Source organism: Peromyscus eremicus, chromosome 3, assembly GCF_949786415.1.
Source record: "Peromyscus eremicus chromosome 3, PerEre_H2_v1, whole genome shotgun sequence".
NCBI lineage: Eukaryota > Metazoa > Chordata > Mammalia > Rodentia > Cricetidae > Peromyscus > Peromyscus eremicus.
This window is the reverse complement of record NC_081418.1, coordinates 19,999,866-20,023,750: the sequence shown is the minus strand read 5'-3', so window position 1 is coordinate 20,023,750 and position 23,885 is coordinate 19,999,866. Positions and strand designations below refer to the sequence as shown.

Below are 23,885 nucleotides of genomic sequence, written 5' to 3'. Positions count from 1 at the left end.
TGATATGGCTGATCTCACAAAAAGGAAGGAAATCCATAACACGTCATCCCTGAGCATCCCTGCATCAAAGTGATCTCACTATGGTCCTTCACCCCAGTGATAGTGAAGTGAAGCTTATATGGGTGTTCCAGGTCTCAGCATCTAAACTTATGAAGTGATGGTTCTGGAGAAACCTGGGCTGTCCAATACAAGAGCCATTAACTCTGCTAAAACTCAGCCTTGGAGTATTAGCTGGGCAACCGAGGCACTGCACTTTAGCTCACTAAATTAATTTAGGTTTCAATTTAAAAGTGGCCACTAGGTTTGGCTGGAAAACAGTGGCAGATGGATCTACTTTTTTTGATCATAAAGTTAATGAAATCCAGCAATAAGTGCTTCTAAGAAAATGAGTCTGAATTGGGACATGTTGCAAATGTAAGCTAGAAACCACCGTTGGAAGACTCAGTTTATGTACAAAGAAAGAGAGTGAAGACTTAGTTTATGTACAAAGAAAGAGAGTGAAGACTTAGTTTATGTACAAAGAAAGAGAGTGATGTCTCATTGATAATTTCTCACTGATTACATTTTGAGATTTGATTATCTTGAAATTATGAAGTTAACCGAAATATATTATTAAAATTACCAGTGGCACCGTATGATTTCACTGGGCAGTATCAGACCAGACTATTTGACTTCTCAAACAGCAACCATTTGTTGTTTGTATCTTCTGTAGGGAATGTATCCCGGAGAGGATGGGAAATCAAGGTAGAAATTCTTTCCCTACCAAGAAAACATTTTCCGGGTATAGAAAAGGGAAACCTGCTGCCTTCCTCTGCTGCCCCCCTGCAGACCCACCCACTCCTAAGTTCCTCTGAAGACATCTCTGCAGAGGGAAGCCCACAGGCTGCTTTGCTCTATCCTGGGCCAACCCAGGCTGCCCCCGGTTTTCCCATCACACTGGGGAGCAGATCATGTCTACACGCACCCAAGGAAAGAAACAGGGGCCTGCCTGAAAGAGAAACACTAAGCTCCTTTGAAAAGACAAATCTTTCTTCAATGGCGTTTCCTTCCAAACCTCACAAAACCAGTGCAGTTTCACATGGATGGCCTGCATCACCCCAGAAAACACAAGGATTTCCATTTCTTGTTTCTTCAGCCTCTGGTAACTTGTGCTTCTCACTTGTTTGCACGTCTAGTGAGTGTGCTTTGAACCAGGCATTGTGTGAGGTGCAAAGTGGGTCAAGAACACGGACTCTGCCCATAGGGAAGCCATGGCCTGGGGGAGACACGTGAGGAATCCATGCAGTATAAGGAGGAACCAGACTTTGACCATGGTATGAGGATGGGATTACCAAGGAAGTGACCCTGGGGCACACTCTGGAGAAAGGCACATGGAAGGGATGACATTCCAAATGGGGAATACAGCATGGGACATGCACAGAAGCACAAGCCTTCAAGGGTGCTTGCCAAAGTCCAGCAGTTGCTGTTTGTCTTGGATGTAAGACATCAGAGATAGGAGAGAAGTGAAGGCAGGAAATGGCCAAGAGAAAGTCCAAGTTCCCATTTATCAGACGCCATGGAAGTACAGAGAAACTTCAAAACGAACAACAGGCTGCAGAAGCATCTTCCCTTGTCCACTTTGGCTGACACTATATCCCAGCACATTAAGATGTTCTCACTGCTCCAGGGGCCATGCAGAACCTGGGGATTCCAGAGCAATCTGGACATGTCAGTCTCACTTGGCTGCATGGTGCCTGTCGCTCACCAGCCATTTACTCATCATAGTAAACACACGCAGGATTGGCTTATTACAACGGACAGTTAGGGAAATAACATGCAAAGCAGAGGCAACTTGGCAGAGAAATATTCATATTCTTTCCTTACTTGGAAATAAAAAGCATATGTTTACAATGTTTGAGGGTAGAGATAGCCTGCTCCGGATCAGAGTTCTACATTCTCAACCTTCTTTCCCTGTGACTAATGACCTAGGCAGATGAGGAAGATCTAAGCTACTTGAGAGGATTGTATTGATGGAGATTTGGTTCCAAAACAAACCAAGTTTTAAAACATTTTGGGGGTATTTCTCACAACAGATCATTATGCGACAAGTTAATTCACTAAGGGGAGTGCTTATTATAGTATGTGATAGAAGAAAGATGTTCAGACTCCAGCAAGTCCAAACTACTTCCCCATGTTTCATCAGGTCCAATGTGTCTGTGTAGGAGGGTGAATACACTAGAACTCCAATTTCAGTAGAACTGAAATTGTTAGTTTGAGCTTCATTAATTTACTGTCTTCAAACAATGAGTTAAAAAGAATCAACCAGTCTCTATATAATATGGTTAATAAAAGAGCTCGTGTGGGATTCATACACTGGACAGCTGCAAATGTCATCCATCCAAGATCCTCACTGTGCTGTAAAATTCAGTAGCCTGTCCCTGCAAGGCTGCTTTTGTCACAACAACATTGTACTTGCTCAAACTCTACCTTGGGCACCAACCCAAGTATCCCATTTGGAAGGACCTGGCTGAGGACTGCTCACTGCTGACTCTTGTGCTCCCCCTTCCTGTCACCTCACCCAGCAGGTGAAAGATGGGCCCTGGGCATCCTGAACAGCCAGGCAGCCAAAGGTCGAGGGTCCAACCTCTGTGGTGAGGTGACAATAATAAAGGCTTTCTTGTCTACACTCATTGGGTGTTGCTTTAATATCATGAGCTCCTGTAGGCTCCGGTAGCTGGCTTTGGGTTCAAGTCTGTATTGTGGAATTTGAACCGTTACCACAAGAAAGCTCTATGGGTCTTGTTAAGAAAACAGAAAGAACTTCTGCCAATTGCTAAGAAATAAATTCCTCCCTTCCTGCTGCTTGGACCACAGCATAATGAGGGCTCCCAACCTCTCTCCACAGTAATAAAATGAACTCTGTGGGCTTTTCCTTTTGATGTATTCCAGTTTAAAAGTTTAGAGTTGATGCCTTTTCATCCTTAATTTATCTACCCTTGTAAATATTTCTGTACCATTTCCAATGTTGTAAGTATACACATTCTTAAAAATAATTCACTCCTTCTCCTGTTTCAGCTGTATCGCTTTATGTTATGGGTTAAATTTGGGGCTAAATAAACATACCTCTGGCTATACTTCTGCAAATGCCTCTGGCAGCAAATTAACTCAAACAAATGTTTTGGCTGGCTAGTGAGGTTGCTTTTTAATGATCTTCCTGCTCTTGTCTGGAGGCCCAAGGACAGGACTCCTGAACAGTTTTCTAGCAAGGTATTTTCTGCCAAGTGAACACACAGGTCATAATGTGGCGGTTAGTTTGTTTAAAGTTCCACCACCAGAGGGTGCTACTTGTCTGTGTCTAAACGTTGATATTTTATCACTGGGCTTGATGGCCCTACTATCAAGGACTTGTCCTCACGGCAGTATTCCTGAGGAAAGCTCTCTCAAAGGACTGTAGACAGCCTGAACTTCAAGGAACAAGATGTCTTTTCATTTTTGACATTATGTATTGACAATCCAAATAGAAAAATCTCTGTAGCCTGCACAAACCAGGCTGTATTAGTTTATGTCTGTTATAGACCAAGCATGAAAGGCTAATATAGTTCATTATATAGGATTTTGCTCAGTGTTTAATATACAGCAAGAATGAACCCCAAATTCTAACATCCTCTTCCACACACATGAAGTAAAAGGACCCTTTGCCTTGCTATATCAGCAATGTTACTTTCTAACAATGCGACTTGACTTACTCCATTTTCTGTATACACATATCTCCGATTTTCATGTAATTTTATATTGGTATAATGTGTGTATTTGTTTGTTTATCTCTCACAGTTTTGAGAACTGTACCAGGGCTGTGTGCATGCTAGGTAAGCAACCTGCCACTGAGCTGCATCTCTATCCCCCAGCACGGTATTATACTTTGAGGAAACATTAGAATTTATCGATTTTAACTTTTCTTATTGTTGTCTGTATTCGTTCCTTGTCCTGTTACTATGATAAAAATGCCTGACAACAAGCCGCTTAAGCAAGAGTTTATTTTGGTTTGCAGTTGGAGAATACAGTCTATCATGGCAGACGGGTTGTGGGTACAAGGTCTTGAGGCAGACGGCATAAACAAAGGGATGTGAATGCTGCTGTTCAGGTCCCTTTCTCCTTTCAATTCAGACCAAGATCTCAATTCACATAAGAGTGTCACCTGCATATACAGTGGGTCTTCTTACCTCAACTAAGCAAATCTAGAAAACCCCTCAGACGTGCCCAGAGGCTCATTTTGATCAAGATTCCAATCCCAGGAAGTTAAAAGTCATAGTTAATCACCACATTGACTTTTAATGATTTGCATACAAATTTTCCACTTCACATTTTCTGGTATGCATAAAAGAGGTATACAGTTCCATTTCCACTCATGTACATGGAATGTACATGGAGAATATTGTTAACTTGTGTGTTGTTATGTGAAGTGCCCAGAAAAGCAGGGCCCAGGAAAGGTTTTCTGTAAGGTATTAGGTCCAAGATTTTAGACTTGGTGAGACAGCTAAGGTCTCCTTCATGTCTATTCAACCAGACCATTAATAGCAGGAAAATTAGCCATAGATGCAGATGATTGGTAGCATCTATGCCCTAGTAATATTTTATTTGTAAAAACAGGTGGTGGGCTTCAGTTTGCTGTCCCTACACACAGTGAATTTTTAAAAGATTTTTTATTTGTACTCGTGTGTGTGTGTGTGTGTGTGTGTGTGTGTGTGTGTGTGTGTGTACTGGGTGTGTGCACATACATTCAGAGGCCAAAAAAGGGCATTGGATCCCCTGGATCTGAATTTACAGGTGGTTGTGAGCCATCAGACCTGGGTGCTTGTTCTGTGCAAGAGCAGGATGCACTCTTAACTTCTGAGCCATCTCTCCATCCCCGAATGGTGAATCTTTCTTTCTTTTTTTTTTTTTTTTTTTTTTTTTTGGCATGGTGTTTTATTGCGGCAATAGAAACCCTAACTAAGACATGTGTGCTTCAGAGTTAACAGAGTTAACTCCTTCTTTTAGTAACCACACATTTTTATTCTTCCTTTATGTATTACATCCCAACAACAGTTTCCTCTCCCTCTCCTTCACCCAGTCTCTCCCCACTACCTCCTCGCTCTCCCAGATTCACCCCTCTCCACCTCCCCTCAGAAAAGAGCAGGCTTCCCAGGGACATCCACCAAACACAGAATAATATACTATAATAAGACCAGAAATAGACCATCACATCAAGGCTGGACCAAAAACCCAGTAGGAGGAAAAGGTCTCAGGAACAGGCAAGAGTCAGAGACAAACCCCGCTTCCACTGTCAGGAATCCCACAAGAACACCGAGCTACTCCATCCCCCACCATAACATAGATGCAGAGGACCTAGGTCAGACCCCCACAGGCTCCCTGATATCTGGGAACCCCTATGAGTCCTGTCAATTGTTTCTGTGGTCCATGTTCCTGTGGTGTCCCTGACCCCTCTGGTTCCTCCAGTTCTTCCTCTCCCTCCTCCACAGGACTCCCGGAGCTCTGCCTAATATGTGGCTGTGGGATCCTGCATTTACTCCATCAGTTGCTAGATGAAGTCTCTTTGGTCTCTTTAATGACAATTCTGCTAGGAGCTTGTCCTAGAATACTCTGCAGGCAGGACAAACTGTAGGTCAAAGATTTTGAGACTGGTTTGGTGTCCGAATGGTGAATCTTAATGTATATAGTCTTATTAACACCATTTGTGAAAACATCTATTCACTACTTTGATGAGCACAGAAACTTGACACAAAGGTCATCCACTTAAAAGTTCATGGATCTCTTAGAGGAATAGCCAAGGATTTTCTCTGCAGAACCTCCAAAATCAAAGAAAAAGGGCATCTGTGGCTTTCTGGGTGTCACTCTGTTTACATCCTATGATGACCCCTGGGATATGAAGTCAACACAAAAGATGTTGACAATTTCTGCAGACATAGCGCACAAAGAAAACAAAAGCCAGCTTTTACCTTCAGACTGATGAGTCGCAAGAGGAGTCTGTGTCTCCTTGGAGTAGGACACTACTTCCCTGGGCAGGAAATCCACCTGGGTGACCTTGGATACACCCAGCTTGTGCAGTCTTCTTCTGTAAGCAGCAAAGGACAAACACTTAGGAAGGTGATGTGTTTATTTCAAAAGACCCATCAACTCCGAAAACACAAAAATAAACCCAGATTCCCTCAGCTTCTCAGGACGGTGTCAGGCTCATGGCCCTAACTGGATGGGTGATGTCACATCAGTTTCTCACGATGGCTCTCTACTTTCCTATCTGTAAAGTGAAGTCCTACTCCAGCTCAGGTGAGGCTTCCACTCTGAGCATCTCTGATTATGCTTGGGTAGCAGACTTATAGGGAGCTTTTGTTTGCAATGTAGATTCTAGCTTCATGGGGTGGGAGAATTTTCAAGTTTGAATAAGAGGGAAGTGGATTCCATGGTGGAGCAACACACTGTTTATTAAAGCAGCAGCTGCAACAGCAAGAATCCTATTCCAAGGCAGAGTATGCCAGGTCTCATTTACCCAGAAGTAGAATGATCAATGTGTGAATGAATGTGTTTACACGGCACACTAAGATAGCAGAAATGAATGAAAAGAACAATGGGCTCAGACAAATAGACTCTCAGTTTAGTAACCCCAAACCAACTGTGACCACGCGAGTCATCATTTTTGAATATTTATACAATATTTCAAATGTTTCCAGATGTCTCTACACCCATTATGTCATCTGTCTTCATGACATCTCTGTGAAGTGTGGGATGTCATCTTCTCTACATTATATAAGAAAAAAATCAGCTCCAGTGCTCCAAATGCCTACAATTTACAACTGGTGCAACCAGGGTTAAAATAGTATAGACCCCAGGAATGCATATGCTATTATTGACCCCAGTCCTCATCCAATGCTTCCGCTAAGCCAAATTCCTAACTAAGGTTCTTAATGGTGAGTGTGAGTCACTCCAAATATCTGGTCCTCCCAAGTATCCAGAAAATAGCCACCTATGGAGACATCATTGCCCATGGGAAAGCAGCCCTGAACTCACTATCTGTGTGTGTAGCTTGCACAGCCACTCAGCCCTCCATGTTTCAGCTTCCTCATCTTGGAGAAAAGAAAATGGTGCCTCCTGTTGTGAGACTTCCTGGTAGTGCATAGGTACCATGTACACTCGAGGCATAAACCACACATATTTTATGTATATGCACATACACAACTTTCAGATGTATGCATCTTAGAATGGTTTCTTGAACTTTATTTTTAGGATACAGAGTTAGCAGTGGCATTGGACATGTTCTAGAATACTTCAAAATTTTCAGTTGGATACACATGTGAGGGAAGAAAAAGAAGAGAAAGGCATAATCATCCTTTAGTCAAAGTTCCACACTCCTCTCAATAAGAACACACTCACGTTTGTTATGGTGCTCCGTCACTACACGTAAAGGTCATGGCTTCATTTCTTTCTTTTTTTTTAAATTACTACTAGTATTGAAAGTATGACAGAGAGTGTACACCAAGGCCAAGAACTTCCGTGGACATTTCCCAAACATTCCATAGGAAACAAAATTTCTTTAAGTTTCTAAAATGGTTAGCATGGACTCACAGCAGATATAAGCAAACAGATAGACAAATACTGCTGTAGAGAGCAAGCCTGGTTGGATATATCTGCAATCAACACAGTAAACCCAACCACAGCCCCTGCTACACACAGGCCTGATCCGCCTGGTCCCAAAACTTGGAGCTCTGAATGAGAAGAATGCACCAAAGGCCCTGGCTCGTCCCCCAACTCCAGTCCGACATACCTCCTTACAGTGAATTTGATTTACTAGCAAAAAAATTATCAAATTAGGTAAAAGGCTTAGAATCTGAAAGAAACTTAAGGTATTATTTTAAAACCTTCTTGGGTCTGAGATGAACATTTTCCGTCCTCAAGTGCTTCTCCTTGATACAAATGAGGAGGAAAATGTGAATGGACACACCAGGTCTGCTTGCAGCAAAACCCTCTGTCCTGTTCATTCACCCAACTCATCTTCCTGAGGTTCACTAGGGCAGTTGTTATCACAAGGTCTAGGAATTATACAGAGATCACCTAGGTTCTAACCTTCCACCAATGTGTATGAGGCCCAGGGATCTCCAGGAACCATGAAGTGACCACTATACTTGCAAGCAGTGTTCTGGGCATCTTGCTAACAGAATGTGTACTTTAGGCCTATCTTGTTGGACATTGAGAAACAGGCCATAGGCATGCGAAAGCTAGTACATAATTCGATAATCCATTATGATCTGTTCAAACCACTCAGGCAATATAGCTTGAGAAACTCCATGGGAAACAGGTTCACATCCCCCCTTGTCACTTACCAACTCAATCAAACAATAGGGTAAGATAAATAACAAGCCCTTTCAAGCCCCATGATGTGAACTCTGGACCCATCTTTGAGCTTTGAGGTTAAATGAGGTTAGAGCTTGTAAAAACTGTAGTTAGGACTTAGCATATCGTGAAGTTCTTGGCTCAGGCAACTTGGCTTTTAGTGTATCTTTTTGACTGATTATGATAGTGTTTAATTTATAAAACTTCAGAAGAGGCAGATTCATGAATATTCTAAATTTAAGATTTTTTTTAAGTCCATGGGGTTGATTATCTCTGGCAATAAAATTTAAGAACTGCACTCCTATTTTTATTTATATTTATTTATTCATTTACTTTGGTAGGAGTACCATGGTATGGGGTTTGGCTGCTCCATTTGCTTTTGCATCAATTAAAAATATCACTATGAAATTTCCAAGTTTTCGAAACTTAGCTTGAATAAATGAGTTTATCTAACTCAAACAAAATATTTTCTTGTTTTAATAATTATTGAAAAGTTTCAAGCAGTCTTTCGGTGATGTTATGTTTGGGAGATCAGGGCCCTAGCTCAACCCAAGCCACCCTAAGCAAATAAAAGCTGAGCTGTCATCACGTTGATCTCCCAGGGCACTGATCAGTTGACATCTTGGCAAATGGTGGTCCTTCATCCAGAGGGTAGACCCGTCCCAAAGGACTGAAAAGTGTAAAGCAACTCTTATAATACTTCTCAAGATATTTTGGGTAGATTATGTAGCTCCCTACAGTCCCTGGATTGATTAAACTACATTTATATTAAATAACTTGTTCTTTGTGGCTATCTTGCTGTTGTTTTGACAATCATGTATTTATACTACATTATTTTTTCATATTTTGTCCTGGATAAAATTTCATATTGTTATTCTTGTTTTACAGATGAAGAATTGGGGGTCAGTGATGCCACTAAATTTGCTCCAGGCTTGTACGCGGCAGGCCTCAGCTCTTCTGGACAGTAAAACAAAGGGCCACGTACTTGAAAAGTGTGCCACATTGACCTTGTCTAATGCTGATGGCCACACATCCATTGCAACACGTTTTTCACAACCTAACACAGTCTTAGTCCAAGCATATTTGCTCATTTTATGAGTGTGAGATAGGACTCCCAAGAAGGGGCCTCGCCTGGATTTCTAGGGTTCTACAGAAAGACCCTGTTTCTGAGGTAAGAACCACGTAGTAGATCCTGGCACTAGTGGGTCCAGAAAGGCTGGCCAGAAGGTGGCGCCCTCTCATAGCAAAGCCCTTCCTTTTAGCTGTGTCTACAATGGAGTCTCATCCCTGTTGGTCTCATCAGCCAGCAGTCCTTATTTTGTTTGGTCCAGAGCACATAGGTTTACACAGTTTTTTAATATTAACTTTGCCCAAAATATTTCTACAACTCTATCAGGTGACAAAATTATTTTATTAGTATGCCCATTAGACAAAGCATATAGTGTGCTTTGCTTTAAAATATAAACATTAAGTATCTGGCTCCCTGTTTTTGTTAAAAGCTTGATGAACAAGGTTCTTCAGTTCAAAGGGAAACTTTTTAACAAATAAATGGATAAACCACTGTCACATTAATGCTATTATAATTGCTTTTCCTTTCGGTTAAGCCATACTGGCTCCCAGTCTTCTCCTAGAACATCTTTGCTGCTCTCCACCAGAGCATGCTCCCTACAGTCCAAGCACACAGTCATGTTTGCTTTTGTCCCTGGTGCAAGCCCTTATTTTTACACCCATCGACTCTGACTCGATGGGGGAACTTACTTATTTGTGTCTTCTCCACCCATCTTTGCTCTGTGGGGCTTGCTTAGGAGCCAGACACAGAATAGCCATAAATTAAATGCTTGAAGACAGAAGGCAGAGATGAGACCAGGGAAATGCAGAACAAATGTGAAAATAGAAGCTGAAATTTAAATGGACCACGCTCTGGATGTTTGCATTGTTATTAAATCACCACATGCATTTTGGCCTTGGAAATTCATTTTTAAAAGTAAGAGGTTTTAATTAAAATTTTAAATTACTAAACTAAATTGATATAGGGCTTTATATAACCATATATATATATATATATTGTAATTCAACATCCCCTGGAAAGCACAGTAAAGCCTCATCTATATGGATTAATTGTTGCTGTGTTTCATAAACACAGAGGACTACAAATGGGTGAAGTCCTGTGCCTGGTTTTCCAGATCAGCTGCTCAGGAAGCATTTTTCGAGGAGAATGCAAAGTCATATTTCCCACTTCAAAATCCATAGCACTAAAATCTGTGAGGTGAGGAGCTGTCATCTGTGATTTGGAAGCCTATCCAAGGGTTCAACTCCTCGGCCCTGGGAATTCCAATGGCCACTAAAGGTGGTATTTCACTGGCCTAGTAATATCAGAATGGAAAGAGATAGACTTCAGTGTCTGCGCAGATCCTTATGACTTCCCCAATCAGTAGCCAAATTCCAGAGCACACAGCTCAGTGCCACTGAAAAGTGAAGAAAGTTCTGAATGAAGCTTATGAAGCCCTAGGAGGCAGGGCAGGGGAAAAGATGAATGAGAGTGTGAGAAGATGAACCATGGTTAAGTCAATCTCAGTGAACAGACTATGAGCAAATGGCTGGAATGTATTCTAATTGAAAGCTGAAAGTGTCAGTAAGTCACACTGGAACACTGGGTAATGGAGCCATGGACCTCTCACAAACTGACTTGAAACTTCCTAAAGTGACACAGGGGTCACATCTCCACAGGGATGGGACTGGGGCTTGGCTCCTCTCCATCCCTTTAAGTCGTCCTGAAAGGTCCTCCTCTCCTGTCCTTCCTAACACTGTGAGGACACTGGCTCAGCAAAAAACAAAACAAAAAACAAACAAACAAACAAACAACAACAAAAAAACAAAAACACTGCATAAAGTTGAAAATGAGGACTGATGCTTCTTCCAGCTTGAGAAGGCTGTTTGGTACCACTCAGAGTAAAAAAACAATAAAGTGTCTGTGAGCATGATACTATCTGCCTGGGTACTGTTCTGTCATTAGCTAGATCTCAAGAAGAAAATTACTTCCATGAACCAGGGTCCCCATTCAGCTGTGTTTTCAAGGTTTATTGGCATAGCATGAATTAGTATATTATTTGTTTCATGATTAATATACTATTATACGGACACGTATTGTTTTTAATCCATCCACCAGTGGGTAGTATTTGAATTGTTCCATGCCTTGATGTTAACAATAATGCTGACTATCCTAACTGCATTCTAAATATTTATCCTTATTCTCATAGATAAGTGCAGCTCTCACCACCCATCAAATAGACTTCTTTTTGTAACAGAAGATCATTACAAAAACCACACAACTGTCAAACAGCAGAGAGGTAGTCGTTGTAGATTGTGGGATGTTTAGCCCGAACTGATACATCCACGACACAACTCCTGTGTCTAAGGTTTAATGAACGTCTCAGAAGAGGGAGTGAGAAGATGATATAAGCAAAAGGACCAGGAAATCTGCTATGAGAATGTATCTCTTAGAAATGACAGGAAGCTACACCCTCAACAACATGACTACCTAAACAAGACCCGAACAATGACAACACCAATGGACACACAAATGGGGACAGGGAGAAATCTCACAGGACTCTACTTACAGACCAAGAGCTACAGCCAACTAAGGAATGTTGAGAGTGGAGAAGCAGTATTCCCCAAGGATGAGATTCCTGATTGGTTATCCACTCCCAAGTGGTCGGGCTGAAGTCATACATACAAGTAATACCAAAAGGACTGAGCAGGTTGTATTTACATATATTTAAGAGTGTGTGTGCATGGTGTGTGTGTGTGTGTGTGTGTGTGTGTGTGTGTGTGTGTGTGTGTAAAACAACAATGAAAGAAAAAGAGGCTATGATTTCAAGAGGAAGAAAGGGGAGGAGCATCAGAGGCATTGGAGGGAGGAAAGGGAAGGGGGAAATGGTGTAATTTTGAAGTATATGTACACACACAAGCACACAAGAATAATACTTCTTTGAACATACAAGTTCTTGTGTGGGTATATGGGTTCAATTCCCATAGGAAGGTACTTAGGAATGGGTTATGTGGAGATTCTGTTTTGCCTTTGAGTAGCTGCCTGGTTTTCAAAGTGTCCTGATGTACTCATTCTCCTTAGCAGTACATGGCAGCTCTATGTACTCCTAAACTCTTATTATTTCTTTTTCTACCATGCCACCCTAGTGAGTGGGAAGTGTTACCTCACAGTGGCTGATGATGTCCACCATCTTTTACAGGTGCTTGTAAGTCTTTTTAACATCTGTGAAAAAAATTCAGTTATTTTTTGTTGTTGTTGTTGAATTATAAAAAAATACGTATACAGGGCATTAGATCCTAAGCATATATATATATATTTATTTATGTGTGTGTGTGTGTGTGTGTGTGTGTGTGTGTATGATTTCTAAATATTTTCTCTTGTTCTGTGAGTTGTTTTTCATGTTTTTGATAGTGTCTTTTGAAGTGCAAACATTTTCCATTTTAATTCAACTAAATGTATATTTTAATTTTTTTCCTTGTCCTTTGGTTGTATGCCTCAAGTATCATGGCTCACTCCAAAGCTCTGATGATTTCCACCCAGCTTCTCCTGTGTTTTCTAGTTTGAGTGCTCACACCTAGGCACTTGATCTATATGTGTTAGTTTTTGTATATGGTATGAGTTAGGGGCCCAGACTCCTTTCCTTATAGATATCGAGCTATCACTCTTTCATGTTTTGTTAGCATTTCTTTCAGGGTCTCTGAGGACTTGAGCATAGAAAGGTAGAAGCTGAGCTGTTCCTAAGACATCACTGATATGGCATGGTAGGTTCCAGTGTGCAGCCAGCCTGACATTCAAAGGATCCTTTCCTAATGTCAGCATTTATGAAATGTTAATTCTGAAAAGTCAGAATTAAACTTGATCCTAGAAACTTTCTAAATTTTATAAACACAAAGACCCTCAAAAGGGGTGTCGAATGAGAGTTTCAGAGGACTCAGCAGCTGATGGTACACCAATCAGGTGGCTCCCTGGGAAGATGTGTGGGTGAAGGGTCAGAGGCCAGTGTATGACATTCACAGTTCTGGAAACCCAAGGACATCACTGCAGTAACAGGGCATTTCTGGAGCAAGAAAAAGCCTGAAAGACAAAGAGATAAAACCAGGAACAAATCTTCTCAGGGAAAAGGAGTCATTTGGCCAGATACCAAAGTAGGCCAAGGTCAGAGCATAAAAAGAATGTCTGCATCAGGCCCATGTTCAACTGTAATTCACTGATTTTTCTTGCTTCGTCACACGTATGTGTGTCTGATTGACAGCTGAAGATGGATGCTGCCGGAGATTTTTCTAGTTATCTTCCTCGTCAAGTGTTTTTAATAGGTAAACCCTCAGAGTCAGGTTGATAATGCGAACATTTTCTTCCTTGGCAAACATTTCACAGGGTGGAGTAGCATCCTGAAGGAGTGGCAAGCAACTGCTTTTATCAGCGTCACAACCATAAACCATGTTTGAGCAAGGCACTGTGCCAGATCCTTACAACACAATGAGAAAGAAGAGCCAGAAATATGCATCAAACAGCAAAAAAGAACTCCAGGCTGAAAATGGAAAAAATGAAAAGCTAACATGACTGAGTCACCTAAGTGGGAGAAGACAGTGTGGTGGGCAGATTACTATGTGCTTGGACAAATGGGATTTGTTTCATTGAGAGTGGAAGACCTGGTGTAGATTCCAAATGATAAACTCAAGTAAGAAGGAAGGGTCCATGTTCTAGGCAGCTTGTTCTGAATACACAAAGATCTGAGAACTGAATTTATATTTTGTAGCAGAAAGTGTAATTTTGTAGAAGTTTTGAATTGGGAGCAACGACATTAAGGTGAATCTAGACAGGCATATTGAGGCTAGATTATTAGACACTAAAGAACTTGGACTTTGTATAGACACTGAACAGTTACTGGAAGTTACTAAGAAATTCACAGCTGCGAAGCAATTTTAAACCATATTAACGTAACAAATATAGGAAAAATAAAATCAGGAGCCAGATGTCAGGTGAGGGAAGTGACTGTATCTTAGAAGCTGAATGTGGAGAAAGAGGAATAAAGAGAAAGTTTGCAGCAAAGAGGAAGGACAAGTTCGAGAACTGAACAGGGAATTCAGCAGAGCGTTGAGGCAAAGGGAGAGCCAGAGGTCTGGTGGCTGCGTTTGTGGTCCGTGTCTCACGACGGCTGGAGACTTGTTCAGAATGATGAGAATGGGACTCTGGAAAACAATGGAGGGCTACTTTAGCTAACGTCACATGGAGGGTGAAGGGAAGAAATGGGCAGGTGACATTTCAAGGCTTCATGTTCTGCAAAAAGAGAAATGAATGATATAATTGGGAGACACGGGAGTTCATAGAGAATAAGTTCCTAAGTGTAAGGATGGAGCTCAAAGAAGACAAGGCTGAAAATGTGGCCAATGACAGCCACCAACAGAAGGTCACCTGAGATGCTGCAACCATAGAAAAAGAATTTGAGGAGTTCACGTAACACAAAAGGTTTAAAAACATAACAAGGATGGCAAGACCAGGTATGGGTTCTGTCTTGTGGTGTGGGCCTTGAGTCTAATCAGAAGGTGGTTGGTTACTACGTAATGTTAATACCACTGTTGCACCAGTAGATATATCTTTCAAGGCTGATCACGATTGTAGCTCATAGGATTCACAGCTGAATCAGATGATTACCTCTCTCCTTCAGTAGCCCAAATTGGACTTAATGGGTTAAGAACAACAACAACGAAGACACAAAGTTGAATGGGTAGAGAGGGAAGGGTGGATCTGGGAGAAGTTGGGGGGGTGAATGTGATCAAAATACATTGTATGAAATACTCAAAATTAATTAAGATATTATTTTCAAATGACAAAGAATCAATTGTTTTCAAAATACTGTGCTCTGGTGTCAGTGGGTAACAACCTGTGACATCTGATGGACAGGTTTCTAAGATGGGGATCGGATACTCCACTGGGAGAGGGGAACAGTGAGGATGGAGCATAACATCAAGAAAGTAGCTGGCTTTGTGGTTGTCTTGCCACACACACAAGCACCGTCTGTGCTCAGAGTGGTGGATATTTTCCTCCAAGAGAAGCAGCATGAGAGTTGGCCTTTCCACATTAATTCAAAGATGACTTTTCATCCTTCGTATTTGCATTAAAATCATTTTAGGAAGCATTTATTGCATCTCCACAGGATCTGCTTCTAGCTGTGCAGAGAGATTAGTATGGCAGCTGACCCACTTTTTCCCTGAAAAGTAGCAAATGTCAACACTGGCTTAGTCAATGGCTGCAGCCCAAGGCTTTGCTTTAGATTTCGCAACACAAGCAAACTTCGTAAGACTTCTGAGATGGACAAGAGTTAAAATCATCCCACCCACCCTGGTGGAGGCTCCGCCCCCAAGTATAAGACGTGGGAAATGCAAAACAAAAGGACAGATGGTACTGAGTTGTATTCCTTCCAATGTTGTTGTAGATATGACATGAAGTATTTTTAGGAATGACCTTTTACTTCCTTGATGACTTTGAGTAAGTTCCATACACTTTGTAACGTTAAGCTGTGTAATTAGAACCTTCGAAGTATGCCAATGAATTTCTCAGAGTGCACTTCCTTCCCCAAATGGATTTCATTTTCTTGAAACTGAAGGCAGCGGGAACACTGCCTTTTTGAAAATGGAGCTGCTACTGAAGAACAAAAAATATCTTAGACTAGCTTGCTGAACATTTTCAAGGCATAAAGTAAAGGCTGGCAAATGTGTCAGCTTCCTAAGAAATGTTTGGGAACAAATAATGACCGTTACAAGAGGCAAGGAAAGTGCTTCCTCCCTCTGTTGCAACAAAGTTTTGATCAGAGCCATTACAATTATGAAACTTTGTGATGAATCAATATTCACCTATACATTTCAACTCTGGAGTGTATTTTCCCAGTATGTTTTGATATTCTTGCATGTGTGTTTCAGGATGCTGTGTGTGTATTTCATTTTTTTTTTTTTTGTAGAAAGTGTAATTGTTATTGAAGTCACAAACATTGTCAGCTTACTCGGGAGCTCAACCTACATGATGCTCAAGAAAACACGAGCTATGGTCACATAGGAAACATTGAAAATGATTTCAAATCAAAGAGATCTAAGCAGAATACAGAAGACCATGTGACAGGGCTGGGGATACAGCTCTGTGGTAGGACACTTGCCTAGCAGGAATGAAGCCCATTGAATGTGAGGGTCTGAGTGTGACACCAAGCACCACAAAGAATAAAAAGTTGATGGTAACATGGTATGTAGATCAAATGATAGTTCCTTTTTTAAATCAAAGGAAGAAATTCTTAGTTCCTCCTTAAGGAAGGGCAACCACATTCCCACTGAGACCCTTTTCCCAGCTCTGCCTTTTCTTATAAACAGTCAAGCAGCTGGACCCACGGTCTGATGTACTAATGAACACAGAGAACACCCAAGCCTGAGGCTTTAGTGGAGGTAGGTTTAACAATTTGGAGTCGATTTTTATCTGCTTATGATTTAGAATCCTTTCCTCCCTACCCAGCCTTACTCCTTTTCTGTAGACTTCATTCATCTCCCTGAACACTGGACATCTAGTGGGGACACTGGCTCTTAAGTCTTTGCTAAAAACAACATGTGCAATGTAATCTCTCTTCAAACGTCCCAATCAATCCCAGCTTAGCCAATTGACTTACTTGTTTCCTTGCCTATCAGTTTTACTCCCACTAGGAAACTTTATTTGTTCCGTATGTCCTGTCATTTTACTTCTCCTAGCATTTTTAATTTGTGTATTCTATTATAGTAGTCTAAAAAAGAAAAGTATTTTATTACATCAGCAAGTATTGGCTTAATTAAAACAAACAGGCTAAGCTTTTCTTATTTTCTCACTTTATTTGTAAGTTTCTTGGTGGTTTTTTCTTTCCATATCATCTCCAAGATTTCTCTCTGTTTCTAGTTGGTTTATGGATCTCATAGTTACCATGCAAATCTAGAATCAGTGGCAAACATTTCTGCTTTGGTCCACAATGGAATCATGGGGACCAGATATACCGTTCTAGCTGAAATAACAGAAAGTAGCTGCTTGAATAAAAGTAAATCTTATGACAAAAAAATAACAGTGATGCACGCATGAAAGAGGGAAAACGAACAAGAGGAGCCCCACAACTGTCCCAGTCTGCAGTCCCCAGGGCATTTCCAGGCTGTGATACAGAAGCAAACTCTTCTGACATTCTGTAGATGTGTGGGCGGAAGAGGAAGACTCTGGAGGAATCATGCACTTCGAATTCACAGGCATCTACAATCTTTATCGGGAAACTACCAAGATCAAGGGAAGAACTCCCTGATAGGATGATTGGTGACAGTTCTGGCCACTCTGCCTGTTCCTGTCAGACTGCTAAGACTCAATGCAAGCCCAGATTCCTACAAAATTGTTTAGAGCACCATACGGATCTTGTCTCAGTATCAGGAGCTACTCAACCCTGGCTGAATGCTGCAGGAGCGCCAGTCTGAAGAAAAAAACTGTGGAGACACCTGAGCACGGTAACCCATGCTGTAATCCTAACACTAGGAAAGCTGAGGCCAAGGTAGGAGGATCCGAAGTTGTAGGCCAAAAACCACACAGGCAAGGAAGAAAATAGGAGAATCGGTGAAGGTGGGGCTCACTGGTGCAATCTGAAGGAGAGAATGCACTGCACATGTTTTTGTCTTTTGAGTAGAGCAGTGGTTCTCAACCTTTCCAACACTGTGACCCTTTAATACAGTTCCTCGTGTTGTGGTGACCCCCCCCAACCGTAAAGTTATCTTCGTTGCTACTTTGTAACTGTAATGTTGCTACTGTTATGAATCATAATGTAAATATCTGATATGCAGGATATCTGATATGCTACCCCTGTGAAAGGGTTGCTTGACCCTCTAAGGGGTCACAGCCCACAGGTTGAGAACCACTGAAATAAAGCTTAAGGGCCAGTGTCACCTCTAGACATCCAGTCTTCAGGGAGATGGACTGAGTCTATGAGAGGAGAGTGGCGCTGGGTGAGGAGGAAAAGATCCTGATTCACAAAAGGCTCCCAAATAAACAAGCAGCCCAAAAGTAAGGCCTGAAGGATGAAGCTGTCTTCAAGCAAACTAGAGATGTTTTCAAAAGTATTTATTGAATAAAAACTTCATAGTCTAAACAGAGCAAAGTTATAAGAAATGAGTTGATTTAAATGAAAAAACAAAGTACTTCGTGTGTGTGCATGTGCTCATGCGTGTGTGTGTGTGTGTGTGTGTGTGTGTGCATGTTTTTGTGCATATGTGTGCATGTGTGTGCCTGAAGGTCTGTCTCTGTACTACCTATATTCATAAGCTCACGAAGTCAGAAGAGAACATCAGATCCCCTGGAACTGGAATTCCAGGTGGGTATGGGCCACTGTGTTGGTGCTGGGAACTGAATCTGGGTCCTCTGCGGAAGCAGCAAGTACTCTTAACCACTGAGCTTTCTCTTCAGTCCTCCAAATGTGTATGTATATTTTACATTTTGATAATTTTAGGAGTCTAAATATATCCAACTCTCACAAAAGTAATACTCAGAATTCTGATAGCAAAAACCAAACCAACCAACCAACCAACCAAACCCTAAAACAAACACCATACCTGACCTAAGTGAAAAATTAGGCAATTGTAAAACAGGAGGATCAGCCACCCACCCCCTCCCCCCACAGAGGTACCATGTAAACACATTAACCAACACCTTTGGAGAAAATCCCAAAAATATATGATAGTCTATACACTAGAGAACTGAAAACAAGCCCACTTCAAAATCAGTATGAAAAGTTGAGATACAGTCTCACCCTAAACTTATCCCTGACATCAGAGACCAACCCTCCTCATCTGTTTCTCTCTGAAGACTGAAGGGTTTGGGCCACACTTGTAAGGCTGCTACCAAATGACCTGTCTCTGCATGTTAATCCAGTTGGTCCAGCAGGTACAGCTACCTAGGACCACAGAGGGGGAAAATGCATCTTTAAAACAAGTACTCAGATCTCTTCCTGTATCTTCACACTAGCTCAGCAGAGTGACAGGCGATAATGACTAATTCCTGCTTTGGCCAGGGAGGGTGTAGGCTGGATATCAAATATCTGACCTTTTAAGCTGCTGCCCAAGGGTCTGGCTGCTAACTTGCTTACATCCAAAGGCTAACAAGGCAAAGCAGTACTTGTCCTTTGAAGTAGGGGCACATCTAAGGCTCCTCACCACAAACTTTACCCTACTGACAAAAATAAGGTTCCATCTTCCTGGAAGGACTGAACTGTGTAATATGAGTATCACTTTTTCAGTTGTTTGGAAGTCTGTCTCTAACCTGTCAGTTCTTGGGGCTGACAGACAAGCAATCATAATCCCTGGAGTTTAAATAAGTGTGTGGATATATCTTGTTTGGATCAACTCCATAGCTGAAGCCAGCAATTAAGGCTATTCTCTAGGTTCATCCTAGAAGGACCAGGTCCCCATCTAGAAACCCAACATTTTGTTTGCTATCATAAAGACTGGTCTCTAACTCGCCTGTTGGGGACTGACATTTGCCCAACTCTTTTGGGTGGCAAAGGATAACTAAAGTACTTTAAAGCTCATGCTGCTTAAATAAGTATAAAGCCATTTACCATAGATTCTTTCCTTGGCTCTGAGTAGAGCTAGTGGGTAATAAACCTCAGCTCCTAGATGTTTTTCTACAGACAGAAGGATACACATAAAGCAATTCTGCTTTTCCAGCTGCTTATGGGAGGGGTGGGCTCCTACCTCTCATTTTCAGGGTACACTTAGGACTTAGTGATTTCTAGGTTCCCTCCTGGGAACCACAGAGGAAAACAGATGTCAGTTTGGGTGAGCACAGAGGTTAAGGACATGTCTGAGATCCCTATGTGTGCTATAGTGAGGTTATCTCCAGGGCAAGTCTGTGAAGACTGGGAGAAGTGATGCTTTGTTTACCATGCAGAAACCAGTGAGCTAAGGAAAATTAAGAAATAAGGATACACGTTTCAGACCAATGGACAATGTGAGTCCACAAAAAGCAACACTAGTGACATGGAAATATGTGTTTTACCTAGTGGAGGATTCAAATGTCAGTCATGAAGATGCTATAAAGGTGGAGGACCAATGCTTTCAAGGCAAGCAATATGAATCTCATAGAGTAAGAATCTCAATGAAGAGATAGAACACTTTAAAAAGACTCAAGTATACACTATAGAATGAAAAGACATATTTTGAAATGAAAACCAGTTGGCCTGATCAAACAGAAACTGTTAGTGAATTTGAAGGTAGTTCACCAGAAAAAATATTCATAGAGGAGAAGAGGAGGAGGATTATACCAGGTAGAAATACAGGTCTACACAAAGGAACGCAGGACATTAGAAAAAATGATAAGTGTGTGGATGAACACTATTTTTGTTACTTAAGTCACTTTCCAAGATCAGTGGCTGAATAAAAGGCCAAATGTATTGTGTACTTTATAACACATACAAAAGTGAAACTTTTGATAACAGTAGCACAAAGGTCAAGAGGAGAGAGCCAGGCATAAAAGTAACCCGTTTCCACTCTAATAAAGCAGCACAGACAAATGCAAATTAAACGCAAAATGAGTAAAAGAAATGAAATAATCAAATCAAATGGAGATAGAAGACACGTTTGGGGATGACAACTGTTTGCTTCAGTGACAACAGTGACAGCCTGATGAGCATGTACGCGTGCCAAACATCAATTTCAATAGCTCGCGCATGGTGTTTTGTGTCAGTTACATTTCAGTACCACTCTTAAGTGAAGACACAGAGAAAATTACAGACTAGGGTCAACCTCGTGCCAACTCTAAGGTGAGGAAATGAAACTGTTCTTCTCCAGAAGAAACATGTTGCCTAAGGAGCATTTCATAAACTTTTGTATGTATCCTGAATATAAGACCTGCCAGAAAGGGAAACTGTCGTGGTGCAATATTTGAAGTTGTAACATGGCTAAGACAATCTTTCTCAAATATTTGATAATAATTCCTTCAAACATGGCTAAGCCATTGCTCTCTGTGCACAGCCTCACATCTCTGTCTCTTTCTGACCCAGTGACTCTACTCTGAATTGGGCTGGGGCAGGTGAGGAGACAGCACCCGTATGCCCATCTCCATCTCCCCAGTGTGTGGTGATATTTTAACTGTGCTGAAATGTGATTTTATTTGTATGTTAATAAATACAGTTAGCCTGGAGATCAGAGGTCACAGTGAAGTCACATAGAGAGCCATAAGCAGAAGTCTGGCGGTGGTAACACACCCTTAATCCGATCACATGGCAGGCAGAGTCTCTGTGTAGTCAAGGACACAGCCAAGTGTAGTGACACGAGCCTTTAATCCCAGTACCAACCATAGAGACCAGGAGGTCTGTATAGACAGGCAGTGACAAGGAAGTCATGTGGCTGGGCTTAGAGCAAATGAGAAGGCAGAACAGGAAAGCAATAAAAACACAAGTCACACAGGAAGAATCTCTCTCTGGGGAAGTGATGGCAGTGAGGTGGTAAGATAAGGTAGTCATGGCTCTCTGATCTCTTTGGCTATTACCTCTGTGTTTGGCTCTGTGTTTCTTATTTACTAAGATTGTTTAGAATTTCATCTACATTTGGTGCCCGCATGGCAAGAATTCAATAAAAAACAGTTGGTGGCCTCACAGGCTAGGGGTTACAGGACCCAGGCCTGGCCAGAGATATAAGCGATCCAGCTGCATGTATTCAGAGCTGCACTTGACCATAGCTATAAGCATTTACATGCAGTTGGAGCTAATTGTGGCCAGATCGCCAACTCAAGTGGCTCAGGCTTAAAGAAGCTGGTGCTACAAGCAGCTCAGGCCCAAATTGGCTCAAGCTGGAGCACATGGCTGTATTTTAGCTTTTAGCCAGAATGCTTGCTGGACTTTAGCTTTTAGCTTTTTTTCTCTTCTCCTGGTAGATAGTAGGTGCTTTCTCTGTCTCTGTCTCTCTCTGTTTGGATTCCCATCTCGGATGCTAGGTAGCTGTTTTGAAATTCCCTCAGACTTCTACTGTTCTACGCAGACTTGGTAAGTCAATTAAGATATCAGATATCTTAAAGGGAAAAACTACTTAAAAGAGAAAAATTTTTCCCACATTAAAAAATAGGAAATATCTTTATAGTGGATGTAATTGGTTTTTATTTGATAAGACATTAGGCAGTCTGAAAATGGAGCAATTACATGAGAGGATTAATGTTGATGGGATGTATGTAACATCAATTATGCATATTATTTGTTTACTTATCATTATTTTACAATTTAAAAAGATAGCCAATTTAAGTGCCAAGATAAAAGCTTTAGAAAAACCGGTTAAAATGAATTATAGAGAAATTCAGACTCAGACAGAAGAATTTAAGGGTAAAATTATTTCAGAATTGGATTATAAGGATATAGAAAGACAACCTGTTTTCAAACAATCAAACTTAATTTATCTGGTAACCATACAGCAACTCCCTGATCAAGGGCATGTACAAACTATTGGACTCCAGTTGAAATGTTATATTTAAGAAGGTTTAAGGAGGCTATAGTATCTTATGGCATACATTCTCCATTTGTAAAGCAAATGTTAAACTCCTGGTCAACTTATAATAGGATTATTCCTCAAGACTGGAAAGAATTAATAACTGCTGTCCTGGAACCCAGAGCACAGCTGCAGTGGTGTATGTGGTACAGAGATGAAGCAGAGACCATAGAAAGTCAATGGAGAGCTAGAGGTGTGGAAGTTTCCCAGGATCAGATTCTTGGAGAAGGCCAATACGCTGAAGTAGAAAGACAATGTTTATATGATAACCAAATCTTAATTCTATGCTGCATGGCAGCCATGAATGCATGGGACAGAATTGAGGAAGCAGGAAAGAAAATTGAGTCATTAGAAAAGTTATAAAGGGCCTGAAAGAATCCTTCATGGATTTCTTACAAAGACTGTCTTCAGCAGTAAATAGAATGGTCCTGAATTCAGAAGCTACACAGATAATAATCAAATCTTTGGCTTTTGAGAATGTGAATGCAGCATGCAAAAGAATAATCAAGTCATTAAAAGCAAGATCTGCACCCTTGGAGGATTGGATCAGGGACACAATTAATGTTGAGTCTCATGACCATGATAATATGTGGATCGGAGAATCAATTTAAAAGGTTTGAGGAATGTCAAATATTTTGGATGTGGAAAGCAAGGTCATTTGAAAAGGGAATGTAAACAGAATGTTCATAGAAAGAATGGTTATTCCAGGGACAGCAACAGAATGCCCCTCCCTTCTGGAGTATGAAGAAGGTGTGGTAAGGGTAAACATTAGACCAATGAATGTAGATCAACAAAGGACAGACAAGGTGATCCTTTGCCCCTGTCCTCAGGAAACTCCCAGAGGGGCCTCAGGCAGGCCCCCACAGCAAATCCAGTTTACACCTTTCTTACTATCATAGAAGAAACCCCTCCTCAGAGCAATTAAATAACTAAATGCCTATTGGAATAAACCAGGCCACTCAGGGTGATGG

General features: G+C 41.3%; 1 protein-coding gene across 1 annotated transcript in view; it reads right to left on the bottom strand.

Annotated features, from left to right (window-relative positions):
* Positions 1 to 23,885, bottom strand: part of Dync1i1 (dynein cytoplasmic 1 intermediate chain 1) — a 312,054-nt gene that overhangs the window by 218,807 nt on the left and 69,362 nt on the right. Inside the window, exon 5 of the mRNA XM_059257353.1 lies at positions 5,976 to 6,091. Coding sequence (XP_059113336.1) covers positions 5,976 to 6,091 — 116 coding nt within the window. The remainder of the gene's footprint in view (positions 1 to 5,975; positions 6,092 to 23,885) is intronic.